This window comes from Monodon monoceros, unplaced genomic scaffold (assembly GCF_005190385.1).
Source record: "Monodon monoceros isolate NGI ecotype Baffin Bay Population unplaced genomic scaffold, NGI_Narwhal_1 Super_Scaffold_20, whole genome shotgun sequence".
Lineage (NCBI taxonomy): Eukaryota > Metazoa > Chordata > Mammalia > Artiodactyla > Monodontidae > Monodon > Monodon monoceros.
Genome location: NW_021703777.1, coordinates 4279606 through 4294117, shown reverse-complemented (window position 1 = coordinate 4294117; position 14512 = coordinate 4279606). Strand labels below are relative to the sequence as shown.

Sequence of the window (14512 nt, the reverse complement as noted above, 5' to 3'; positions counted from 1 at the left end):
GGTTTATAAAAATCGTTAAATTTATGGATTTTTATTTTGGGGAGAGGACAAACAAACCAGCACAATCTCTATCTTTCTTCAATTCTCGTCCTCTCTATAATTATAGATCATAAATAAGTGTTACTCATTCTTCCGTTAATACTTTGTAAACTCTCTCTCTCTTAAGTATGAGTGAGAAAGAATGAAGGTAAGTAAATATTGGTAATTTTTCAGAAACAGAAATCTGATTTTTGATTGTCAGTGAAAAGCTGCACCAGACAGGTTAAAAAGACGAGGGAGACTTTAATCAAGAATTTTGTAATAGGAGTCAAGACTATCGCAGTGCGGGGAGAGGTTGAATTCAACTCCACTGACACAGAACGCAGGAGAGTTATTAGGTACCGAGGTGAGCAAGTGGAAAACTACTGAATGGCCATGGTGGGGAGGGAGATGAAGTTGGTCAATGGGATTCGGACAAGTCTGTCCGCTAATTGGCACTTATTGCATTTAAACTCCTACATCCTCACAGAGGCTGAAATTGGGGTACTATCTTCCCTGATGGTTACATTTCAAAGGGAAAGCTCCTAGGTCCTAGAGAAAGACATTCCTGGATTATAAAACCTGCAGCAAGCTGAGAGAAGACTTACATCCCAAAGGGGCAGAGAAAGAATATACACTGCAACTTTCTTAAGAAAAGGGAAGTCATAGGTTTATAATCCAGACAGGTTTTGTCTAAAGGTTAGTCAAACTGAGAAAAACAGGAAGGCAGTCCTAGTCAGATCTAGGTCCCTCTGATTTCTTAGAAAGAAAGTGGTAGCAGTGTTGACAAGTGTTCCTAGGAAGATTTTCATCTCAAAAGCATTTCTGCTAAGCATCTTTTTGGTTAAAATACATTTGAATTAAAATGTAAATACTGTCTTGGCAATCAAGTTTGTTCACGGACTAGTACTGTGAATGACTTACATGGGAAAATCAGATAGCTTTCCTTCTGGCTGAGAATGTGCCCTGGGAGTTAGTATTTCGATTGGAAGAAGAGGGGAGAAATTATCACTGTTTTACATGATAAACTTAGGGAAGTTTATAAACTTGGGGACCAGTAGGACGCCATCATCAGGGACTAAGAAATTGCATTTGGACAAGAAAAATTTAACTCACATTTGCATTTTGCATTGGACTCTAAAAGGAGCAACTGTTGGAGTTCTAATAGAAACTCATCCTTCTGTGTTTTACAGAGGACTCAAAGATAAAACATACATTGGTACTTTACAAACTCACCCATTGTAAATGGGTACAATTTTCACGTATTCTCTGCGTAATTATTTTATGCTTAGTGTCGACTGAAAAAAAATGCACAACATAAAAGTTGAGAGTTATGTTTTATTCGGCAGACATTCTTGGGACTTCAAGCCCAGGAGACAGCCTCTGAGATAGCTCTGAGAGAATTGCTCGGAAGAGGTTAGGGAGGAGCCAGGATATACAGGAGTTTTTGCAACAAAGACCAGGTAGACGGAACATCAGAAGATGACTATTAATTAAAGAAAACCAGACATCTTGAGTTAAGGAATTTAGCACTTTTCTCTGTGTGGGAAGATGCAAGAGTCCGGGCTCACTGAAATCATTCCTCGGATGTGCACCTCAGCTCTCTGGTGCCAGCATCCTGTGCTTTCTCATCCTGAGTCTCCTCAGGGTGCACTGTCTGGGCAGCCCTCATGTAATGGCTTCATGGCTGCAACATCCTTTGTTTACTGATATGGCAGAGGCAATATTTTAGTTCTCACTACTGTTCTGACCTAGAGAATGAGCAGAATCCAACAGATCACATTTAAATAAGTGAAGCATGTTGAAGGAAAGTAAAACCATCAAAGTTGTGTTTCAGCTGAGTAGGCGACTTTCTGTGAAGGGCCAGCAGAAATATTTTAGACTTTGCATACCATAAATTTTCTATAGCAGCTGCTTAACTCTGCCTATATAGCAGAAATCAGCCATAGACAATAGCACAGACAGTAGTAATGAATGGATATGGCTGAGTTCTAATACAACTTTATTTATAAAAGCAGGTGGTGGGCCAGATTTGGTTCATGGATGTGGTTTGCCAAGCCCACAACTGTGGGAACATTTGCTTATCTGAAGAAGGCTCTAATAGCTGAACTCTTTTATAGCCTACCTGAGTTAATGGTCTACTTGCAAATATATGGTGATATGCGTGGTGTGAAAAAAAAAGGAAAAGGAGACCAAGAACTAAGAATTTGTCAGTGAACTTGAAAGTGACAAGAAAAAGAAAGGCTCTCTACACAGAAATGCCATTAGAGTTGAAAAGGGCAATTCATTAGCTGATTAGAGCTTGACTGGTTAAGGAATAGCCAACTCCCTTTTTTGTAATTTTCTATTCATCAATCTTGAGAAGCTTTTTGACCTGTGCATTACAAGGGATATTCCCAGGCTCTCAGCTGACACTACTTACTAAACCTGAGGCTTTCCCATTTGTAAATGAATAAATTGGTATTCCAGGATAAACAAAAGTATCCTGTGGTTTTGATTAGCTCAGTCAGTCTCCAATGGGCTAATTAGTTCTGGATGAATTGTTTAAATTTGTTTCTGGATTTCCATAGCTGAGGCCCATCTTCAGATGTGAAGAGCTGCCAAAATGAACAGCCAACGTTCAGTTCCCCATCCTTCACATCCATTTGCTGTAACATCTTAGAGAGGCTCTAACTCTGTAAAACTTTGTAGTGAAGGCCAATGCTCTGGATCCCAGTTTCAGTTTTACCAGTAATAGCAGTGCATTATGACTAATAGCAGACTTTCTTACCTGGATGGTTTTAATTAGACAAACAATGCTAACGTCTTTTTCAGTGGAAAATGCTCAAATTCTCTTTCACTGTGTGGAATGAATAGTTCATTTGTTTAGCTCTGTCTGCCTGGCCGTAATATTAAAAAATGGTGAAATTTTTTCAGTTTATTAAAGACAGAGCAAATAATGCATCGTCTGATTCACTTCTCCTGCATTATCATCCTGGGGTTTCCCAGAGATAAACTGAGGGAATGAGCACAGGTTAACATTCTTTCCTCGTATCTGTAATAGCTTTTTAACAGGCCACTGAGCACACTGTTAACATACAGGAAATGTGTATTGATTAGCTGATTGCTTTACTCGGACTGACAAATGAGGATTCCCAGCAAACTGTTCATGTGGGGTTGTCTCTTTCATATATCTATGCAATTTCTCATCCCAGATTACCTCATTGAATTCTGTATATAAGTAATCATACTGAAACTTTAAAAGAAATATTAAAGACAGCAAGAAACTTCAGTATTTTATGCATTCAGGGATTTGGATCTCAATATCACATGTTCTCAAATCATATGATATTTATACCAATAAATCATGCAGGGAAAAGATACTTGATTACTTCAACATTTCATTGATATTCTTCACAATTGTTTATAAACAGAAGAGTGATTATCATTGTGTTCCATAGCCTCTTTTTTTTTAACATGCAGATATATAAGTTCAACCTCAAGGGTACTTAGTTTGTAGGTGAAAGTAAAACTGCAGCACAAGCAGCCTAATGGGTCATGAGGCTGGAATTTTTTCTCTCATGCTTAAGTAATATCTATGAAAATTAAACCAATGAGATTTTATATAAGCAGTACCTTTCTCAAAGTGATCACAAGGTTATATTTATAAGCTGAGTGAAATGGCGCCTATCTTAACCTACAAGCACTTTGATAGCTCTTCACTAGTAATAGCAGCTGCAGCCTATGCAGAATTTACTAAAGGCTAGACACAGTCATAAGTATTTTAAAATATCATATCTTATCTTCACAATATTCTTAAGAGTTCGGTACCATCTTTATTATAAAGATGGAAAAATTGAGACTTGGAGTTTAAGTCACTTGTCAAAAGTCTTCTAAATAGTGTGCATTAGAAATCAAACTGGGGCAGCCATCAAGTCATATCTCAAATATGACTTGCTGGTAATATAGTTCATGTTTTCATCCCCATGTTATGCAGGCTTCTTTGTCAGTAGCATGCATCTTTTTAAGACAATTGCTTTACACATTATCCAATGATAGGGTGTTTTCTTTCTTCTCACCATTTGTGATCAAGGACCTCAACTCCTCTTTCTGTGTCCTTTTGTGGGGAAAGTTCCTATCTGATCACAAGATGTCTGGTGAAACTTCAATTATTTACTTCTTCCTTACCTAATAGTACCACAAAAAGAAAAAAAAAATAGGGTCATTATAGCATCTAACTCTTAGATGTGAAGGTTAAATGAATCAACCACTTAGAACAATGCCTGGCAAATATTAACCATTGAGTGAATGCTGACAGTTTTCTTTTATCCTAGTCCTACAAGGAGCAATTCACTTGTAAAGAAACATTAAACTTGGTATAACATACCTTGAAATATCAATACTTATTATTCTAGCCTATATACCTATCATGTGAAAATCACCCAGTTGTATGCACTCTTGAAGTTTTCCAAATCATAAAGTTAAAACTAACCTTACTACTTGGGGTGGCCACCAAATTCTCTGTTGGATACAGTTTTTGTTAGGTCAGGTTTCAAATGAAAACTATTCTTCATAAAGAAAGAATTTTTTCAAGTTGTTAGTGTCATACATATAATTGAATGAATAACCTTGTTCTTCACATACTCCAGTTTAAAATTCAACTGTATATAATTATTTGAAAGAAAGAAATTAAATTAAATGGAACAAAAAGTTGAATGGTAATTGTATTATATTTGTAAGAGCACAGAAGGAGTATCAAAATCATGAATAAATAAAAAGGAAAATGAGACTCATTATTGTTAACTTGTAAAACTGCTTGAAGTATTATCAAAATACAGTCCTGTTTATAATAATGTATTGCGCTTATTACAGAGTTATGAGGTGAATAAAAAATGAAATTCTAATTTTACACAAGAACATATTCCTTCATTGTTTTACAGAAAAATCTTTTATGGAAAAGCCTTTTTATTTCTTCCCATAACTTTTAAATCCCACCAATGACATAGGAAGAAATGACCTTTCTGTTTTAACTACTAAATATTTTTATTTATGCTTGTGATTATAAGTCCTTCTTTCTTTCAGAATTTGTGACAGAAGTCATTCTATTCTCAGTTGAATTCTCAGAATTTCTTCACTAGTGGCTTCTTTTCTTCAGGATAAACTTGAGATTCCTTTTTCCTATTCCTTATCAGATTTGTCTTTCCACATTTAGACTTCTCTTCTTTTTTCCTTTGTCCGGTATATTAAAGGTATCTTGAAAATGTGTGCATCACTACCTCTGCTTTGTCTTTATAACACCTGAATACTCTGCTATCTCTGTGCCATACTCTAGGCTTCTACAAGGCATATGGCTAACTGGGTCCTTGGAAACAGGAGCTGACAGGGCAATTTTCTCTAGTTGAGGCTTCATTTACCAATACAGAAAGTTTATATGTGAAATTACACTCTTGTTCAAGGCATATAAGAATTCATGTTGCTTCATATTCTTCTTGACACTAGACCTAGTGATTCATACCAATCTGAAAGGTTCGGCTTAAATTTGCATCTCCCTGATTATACATATAGTTGAGCACTTATCTAGAGTTTTCTTAGTCACATGGTTTTACTCATTCATGGAGCATTTGTTTGAGTTTCCTGTTGGTAGTTCTTTGGAACTGTCTTTTTCTTATCTACTTTTAGGAGATCTTTATTAATTCTACGTATAAGATCTTTGATAGCTTTGTAGATGGCAAGTATCTTTTCCTGCCCAGTGGCTTGCATCTTTTATCTCTTAATAGTATCTTTTGAGGAAAAGATACTCTATAATGTAGTAAAACTTATAAATCATTTCTGTAATGGTGAGTTTTTTGTGCCCTGTTTAAGAATATTTCTCTACCATAAGATTATGAAGATATTATATCTCCATTATATATTATTATAAATATATTTATTATTATTATAAATGTTTATAATTGTACATAATCATATATTATATTATCAAGCATTCTTGAAATATCAACGTTTAATGTTAAAGTTTAACACATATTTAAACACATTTTTTTCTCTCCTTTCCTTTTTGCATCTTTAAGCTTCCATCTGAGATCATTTTCCTTTTGCCTGAAGAGCATCCTTCGGAATTTATCTTAAGACGAGTTACTAGAGATGAATTTTCTTACTGTTTTTTGAAAATATACTTATTTTAATTTTTATGTATGTGTATAAAATTGTAAGATTGACTTTACTTTGTTTCATCACATAAAATATAATCCCAGTAGCTTTTTCTTCCTATTTTTGCTCATTATATCAGTTGCTTAACTCTCCTTACTGTAAATGCAATCTGTATTTTTTCATTTACATAATTTTAAGATTGCTCTGTCTTTGATTTTCTTCAATTTCACTACTAAGTGTCTAGATGTGGATTATTCTAGCTTTTCATTTTCTTTGCTTGACATTTAATAATCTTAATAATTCTTTAATAATCAGAAACTAAGCATATAGATTGGTGTCTTTCAACACTAATGGAAAATTCTTAACTACTATTTCTTCAAATATGGCCTCTGCCCAATTTTCTTTGTTTCCTTCTTCTGGGTTTCACATAAACCTATTTTTGTTAACCTCAACTGCATTTTTAAATCTTTATTCTTCTGCTTTTTATTCCATAATATTTCTTTTAATCTCTTTTTCAGTTTACTAATTCTCTTTTGTACTGTGTCTAATCTGTTCTTAATGACATCAATTTAATCTTAATTTCAGTTATATTTTCTACTTATATAACTCTTTCATAAACTTATAATGTTCATAGATTATATATTTAAGTTCTTTTTTAGAATTTCTAAGCTGATTTTATTTTCATAAACCTAAATTTTACAATCCTGGTGACTTTGTTATGGTTGTATGTTATTTCTCCTCATTCTCTTAATGCTGTTGTCTCTCTTTGTTTTCTATATTATCCTTCATTGTGTACTGGATATTTTATTTAAAAAATTTTTATAACTATAATTAGATGAACTAGGATGATGTTATCTTATTATAGAGAGGAAGACTTTATGAGACACCCAGACAAAAATAGCCTGCAGTCCACACATTCACTTGCAGAGTGAGGTGCTTTAAAGTCCTGGCACAGAGAGGGAGGTGGTCTAGTACTGTACCTATCCCATCTATCCCATGTCTCTAGGAATAAGAAGCCATATAGGACATTTAGGCTGATCAGTCATTTTCTTAAGGTGGAAAAATTCCCAAAGCAATGTGACTCCAGGTGCAATCCCATCTCTCTAAATTACAATTCTTTTCAGGACATAGGCTGGGAAATTCCTTATTGTCTTCTTGTCTCTTTCATAGATAAGAATGAGAAAGACTATCTCTTTCATTTATTCTTTAAAATATATTATGTGTATTTAATCCAGGGTTATTTATCCTTTGCTGTTGTTTTATTTCTTCAGTGGAAGTGTTAGTCCAAATTATCTACTGCATTGTTATTGAAGAAGTTTCTAAATCTCTTTTTAATTTATTTTGTTTTATTTTAATAATACATATTATGATATAAGCATATAATAGTTTACAGATAAGCAATTAGCATAAAAAACTCTAGACATTTTATCATAATAAGTTAGTGTATATATTGGTGTGTCTAACTTAGTTCAGACGTAACATTTATTTGGATATCACCTATTTCTTGATGGAAGACACCATCATAATTTCCCAGTTAGTTAAAGAGCTTGTCATTAAGTAATTGTGATTTTCTTACTATGAGAATAATTAATTTATTCCTTCTAGCATTCCTAAGTGTCTTTTATTGTGATGTATTTCTTTTTATTTTAATTATTATCTGCTTTTAATTAGTAATTCATTTTAGTGGAGTAGATAAGGGAACATAAACGCTATTTGAAAATATCACTGATAAAAGTTCTTCTAGGTATCATTCCTAAAACAGAAATTGTAAGCATGATTAGATCAACAAGATTATGAGACTAGTATTTAAATAAATTAAATAAAATATTCAACATAAGTATGTACTTTGGAACTTGAAAAGATGTAGGCATTTAGAAGAACAGAATTCTGTTTATGATACATTATTTTCTTCTTATGATTTTACAGAACTGATTTTCAAACAAATTTACTGAAATCATCTTCTTTTATAAAGTGGAGTTTCACAAGTATTCAAAATATTTTATTCCCTTTCTGTTCTATTTTAAATTTGCATACTATTTTTACCAAACTTTTTATTGCTATTTCCACCACCTAGTTACTACTAGAATAAACGCTTCATAAATACTGATGTGCAGTGTTTGAAATTTTATTCAACTATACTTGTCTCTCCAACGTCAGATTCTGCTAGAGGAGAATACAATATTTCATTTCTTTGAAAACAAACTCTTTATATTCCTCTAAGCCAAGTTGTGAAGGTGAGAAAGTACAGAAAGGGATCCACAGAAAGAAAAAATTTTATTTGCCTCTTAGCTTCCCCAGGTGAGCAAACAAAAGAAGCTGGTCTGGAAATGGCATTAATAGTCTTCATAATACAAGATCAAAGGAAGCACCACAACTAGAGCTCTGATTTCTTTCCTTGAATACTTGAGAGGGCCTCCAATAAGAGAAATAATTTATAGGTCAAAAGAAGTACTGACATGTTTCAAAAAACCCAGCAATGTCTGTTATATCTAACCTATATGCTTTTACGTTTGGTCAGGACATTAGATGACTCTTGATGTCATATGATACATGTTTTTACTTAGACCTTCAAATGTGCAATATCACTGGAGCTAAAGAGATAGAGTACTAAAATGATAGATGTTATTTGCTGCACATAACTGTTACTTGTCTGTACATAACTAGCATACGATGTTTGTGAATAGAGTGCTATAGAATAAAATATGTTACCTTTAATGTATATCTACAAAATTGTATATTAATGATAATTGATAATGAATTAAATTTCAATACTTTTCTTTGAAACTCTTATTTCTAAACTAACAACTATGATCACTCAAATATACACAAATGCTCAGATTCAACTGATCTTACATCTTAAATGCAGTTTTGAATTAGTTTACAGATTAATTCATAGCTGTTGTTTCAGGTTGTTAATGTATCTCTAGAAATAATCACCATTTCTCTCTGAAATTTATAAATGTGACATGTTTTATAAACATTTAATCCATTAAAGCATATTGAATGACATTAGAATATAGAATAAAAATGTTTAACTTTTGTGAGACTAAATCTTAGTCTGGTAATAACTATCAGAAAGACTAGTCAAGATGAGCACGACAGTTCTGTAAGTAAAAGAAATCTTACAGCTAAATTTATTTGAGAAAATGACCACTTGATTTTGAAGAATAACAGGTAAACGTAATTGGTTTTGTAGATGTAGCTCGATATAATATATTAAAGAAAAGGTGAAGCATGCAGGAAAAAAATTCTATAGACTTTTTGAAATACATATTATTTAATAGCATGTATTACTAAGATAATTTAAAAAATCATTTAAAAATGTAACCTCCAAATTAACGTATGTTTTTACTATGCATGTTAATATTTCCCGGGTGAATAGTAATTCTTCTAATTAAGCATCCTCTCAAAGGATGTCCATTTTACAAGGATGTCCCACATAATGTTATGCCAAATCTCAGCATTTATTCTAAGATGTTCATATTATCTAATTAGCATTGTAATGTATAACTACCAAAAGCACAACTAATCTAAAAGGCCTGGGACCTAATACCAGATGCAGAAGGTTAGTGAAAACATTTCAAGGTGACTTAGTACCAATTGTATTTCTAAATGTCAGAATAGCCAATGCTAACATACCGTTTTTTAGAATAGATGCCTTATTATCTTGTATGTGATTTTATGAGGAAACAGAAGCTGAAATTCAGAAATGTTAATGGAAATTGTTAATAATTCTTATTTGATACCCTACATGATGTTATTACTTTTATAGTTTTCTCTCTTCCCGTAAGTTTGTAATATTAAAGAAAAAGACATAAAAAACACTGTGTCTGCAAATTTCAAAAATTTCCTATGCCTAATTGGTCAAGTATATTTTCTTTTAGTAATTTTATATAAATATGTATAACAGAGTGGGTATTAAAGAAAAGAAGATTGGGGCTTCCCTGGTGGCGCAGTGGTTGAGAGTCCGCCTGCCGACGCAGGGGACACAGGTTCGTGCCCCGGTCCGGGAAGATCCCACATGCCGCGGAGCGGCTGGACCCGTAAGCCATGGCCGCTGAGCCTGCGTCCGGAGCCTGTGCTCCGCAACGGGAGAGGCCACAGCAGTGAGAGGCCCGCGCACCGCAAAAAAAAAAAAAAAAAAAAAAGATTGAACACATTCCCTGTGGTCTTATTACGCAGGAAACATTGAAATACAATGTGAATATGGAAATGTCATTAGGAAAAATTAAACTGTCAATACAGAAGACTGACCAAGATGTTTGTTCCCCATTTCTATTATTTCTCTTAGTGATGTAAAATCAAAAGAATACATTGAACTGAGTCTCTCTCATAGGATTTTGAAATTTCAAAAGATTGCCTACCCCACTCTTTGACAACACAAACCAATGATGACTTAAATAACTTGGCTTTTAAAGACAAGATCCTGTATAACAGAATATAAGGGTCAATCTCCTTCTGCTTATTTTTATCAGATAATAGTGTGGAACATCAACACTTAACAAGTGCATGTAGGGATTATATGTTCAATCCCAGCCTTCTGAGACAAAGAATTGTGCCATTTTTTGACATTACAGTTTGTGGCGGTACCAAAAATTCAAAGAACTTTTTGTTGAACAGTTATAGTCTATAAAAATCATTTGATTAGCATTTCTCTTCCTCCTTAAGAGGAAGATAGGATTCAGAAAGAGAGAAAAAGAAGGTCAAATGATGAAAGGGAAGAAGAGGGGTTTGTGGAGGATACAGCTCTGATTGTACCTGATCATATTTATTGCAAATTAAAAGCCACCACTTTGGACAGTCAACCCCTCCATCATGAAAAATATCATCAACCACAACAAAGGAACAAAGGACAATTATGGTCTCCCCACCCACATGGAAATTTCAGTAAGAATAGTGATTTTGGTATTTCTCACCTGGCTGAGACTGAGCAAAGTCACAAGGCAAGACTTCAACATAATATAGAAACAACAGTGTGTCAGCGAGTGTCAGTTGAAAACTAAAGGGCAGTTGTCACATGGGTAAAGACTGGTGGGATTATCCCAGGCATCTCTGGTGACCATGGACAATCATGTAAATATCATGGCTCATTCCCAAGATTGGTTAGGACTGTCTGGAAACAGGAAAGAGGATCCAGGCCACAAAGTATATTTCCTGCTGTGGCATCATTACTAGGAGAAATGCGTTTAATGGTTATTTAAAAATATATTTAACTTTAAAATTTAAGAATAAGGAAAGGACTGTACTGGACCCACACTCTCTGATAAAGGCAGCTGACAGAATTTCAGGAATTTGCTGTTTAGTTGATGAACTTCAGTTTTTCCTCCCTCAACTTCTCAAATAAATCTTATTCCTTTAGAGTCAGTTTTTGCTCCCCAGCATAGTGATGCATTTTACCCATTCAGCTATGCTAGTGTTCCCTGAAGCCAGCCAGCAATGATCTCACCTCACCCACAATATAAATCTATCAGTGAATAAACAACATCATTTTTATTTCAATGCCAATGATGCCAATGACACACTACATGTTGATTTGGCAGTTAAATAATTTCTCTCTTCTGGATGCAATCTGCCAGGCTTATTATAACTCTACTTCTGATATTCATTTCATGTTTAATAGTGCTTTGCCTCATGAGGATGCCTGTCAATCAATTAAATTGAAATGTCATTCTGACCTTTTATTGGAAACAATTTACTCTTTTTTCATTTCATCACAAGCTTTTTCCATCTTATACAAATTAAAAGCCTTATTCAGAAACTTTATACTAATTAACTTTACAAAACTACATGCTCATCAACATTCCTGATACTATCTTTACAGAGGTTATCCAGCTGAGTCTGCCTGAAGATCAGAAACTAAGCATCACAGCAGCAACTGTGGGACAGAGTACAGTTCTGAGCTGTGCCATTCAGGGAGAACTCAGACCTCCGATCATCTGGAAACGCAACAATATTATTCTAAACAACTTAGATTTGGAAGACATCAATGTGAGTACATAAATAGAGGTTGTGTATAATTTGTGTATTTCACATGCTATACTCTAGACTTTGTGAAGTCTGAGGAGCTTAATGAAATAAGATGTAGAATTGAAGAGAATTATTGGAACATTTTCACATCCATTCTACTGTCTGGGAGGCACTTATAGTTCATCCAAATCACTTGTTTAAGCGTGGTAAGCAGGTTATATACCATTGTGTTGGTGGGATCACAGAAACTTAAACCATAAAGGTCTGGCTCTAAGAATTTCTATAATTACCAACAATGAATCTCTACGTATTTGCTATTACAGTTGAGCAACACTCTATAGCTTATGAAGTTTTCAAGTGGGTAAAGGAAGTTTTTGCTTCAAATACTTCATAATGTATTACAAACAATAAATATTAATAAAACAAATGATTTATTTTTCTGGAATGAAGGAACATGTTCATCACTCAGGTTTATTCCTAGAGAATCAGAATCTAAACTCAAAGAGTGTACAGCCCAAAAGGTGAAACAAAGGCTGAACAAACTCCAGGGAATTAATTTCTTCCTTCCATGCTTTCTGTTGAAAATGAGCATGAAGAAGTGAACATCATCTTGGATAATGAAAAGAAGTAAAAATCGTGTGTTATGGGTTGTCTGTGGAAATGAGGTGGGAGAATCCTTTACCTTAGTGATCTTGGGGTTCTATAGTGTCTTTGCATATGAATTTTAGATATTCTTTACTCTCACTCAAGAAAGCCATCACCTATCCACTTATTCTTTGCTGCTTCATAAAGAACCCCCAAAACACAAGCCCAAGAGAGTCACTCTTATTTGTTACATTTTACTAATATTCTTGTTAGTGTCCTTGAATGCTTCAAAAAAGAAAATTTCTCCATTTTAGATTTTTTTACTTCTATTAAAAGTTTTCTAAATTTGCTTACATCTGGGAAATTTCCTCAGAGTATACGGAGAATAATGTTTAATTCTCCAAGATATCAAGAACATTGTGCCATAGAACAGCTATAATTTCAGGAGCATTCAAGATTCTTTGAGACGTATGGCCCTAGACAAAATCATCTTAGGTTTGCATTATGGGTTGTTGTGTCTACATTTATGCATTTTAAAAAACTGAGGTAAAAACGGTATATAATATTATATTTGTTTCAGCCGTAAAACATAAACAAAATCAATCTTTGTATACACTACAAAGCAATTACCACAATAAGTCTAGTTACCATCAATTACCATACAATTGACCCCCTTCACCCATTTCCCCAACCTCTTTACCCTTTCCAATCTGATAACTGCCAATCTGTCCTCTGTATCTATGAGTTTTGTTTTGTTTGGTTTGTTCTTTTGTTTTGTTTTTATACTCCATATACAAGTGAAATTGTCTGATTTATTCCATTGAGCATAACACCCTCTGGTCTGGTATCGAACATGGCAACATTTCCTTCTTTTTATTTGGCTGAGCAGCTTTCCACTGTATATATATAGCACGTCTTCTTTATCTGTTCATCCATGGATGGGGACATAATTTGCTTCCATATCTTGACTATCGTAAATAATGCTATAATAAACATAGGAGCACATATATCTTTTAGAATTAGTGCCTTCATGTTCTTAGGATAAATACACAGAAGTGGAATAGGTGGGTCATATGGTAGTTTTATTTTTCATTTTATGCGGAATCTCCATACTGTTGTCCATAGTGGCTGCAACAATTGACATTCCTACTAACAGTGCACAGGGGTTCCCGTTTCTCTACATCCTATCCAGCATTTATTATTTCCTGTCTTTTTGATAACTGTCATTCTAACAGGTGTGAGGTGATATCTTACTGTGATTTTGATCTGCATTTCTCTGATAGTTAGTGATGTTGAACATCTTTTTATGTGCCTGTTGTCCATCTGTATGTCTTCTTAGGAAAAATGTCTACTTAGATCCTCTGCCCATGTTTTTGAACTGATTGTTTGTTGTTTTGCTATTGACATGCTTGAAGTATTTATACATTTTTGATATTAACTCCTTACCAGACATATGGTTTGCAAATATTTTCTCCCATTCAGTAGGTTGTCTTTTTATTTTGCAGATGGTATCCTTTGCTCTCCAGAAGCATTTTAGTTTGATGTAGTCTCACTTGTTTATTTTTGCTTTTGGTGCCTTGCTTTTGGGGTAAGAGCCAAAGAGTCCCCGACAAGACTGAGATCAAGAAGATTACCACCTATGTTTTCTTCTAGGAGTTTTTATGTTTTCAGGTTTCATATACAAGTCCTTAATCAATTTTGAGTTTATTTTTATGTATGTTATAAGATAGTGGTCTAATTTCATTCTTTTGTATGTGGCTGTCCAATTTTCCCAACACAATTTATTTAAGGGACTGTCCTTCCCCTATTGCATATT

The 14512-nt window shown here is 34.0% G+C and overlaps 1 protein-coding gene across 3 annotated transcripts in view; it reads left to right on the top strand.

Annotated features, from left to right (window-relative positions):
* FSTL5 (follistatin like 5) overlaps positions 1-14512 on the top strand; it is a 708564-nt gene that overhangs the window by 473467 nt on the left and 220585 nt on the right. For all 3 annotated transcript variants that reach the window (XM_029235420.1, XM_029235419.1, XM_029235418.1), the window contains exon 7: positions 11966-12132. In XM_029235420.1, coding sequence (XP_029091253.1) covers positions 11966-12132 — 167 coding nt within the window. The remainder of the gene's footprint in view (positions 1-11965; positions 12133-14512) is intronic.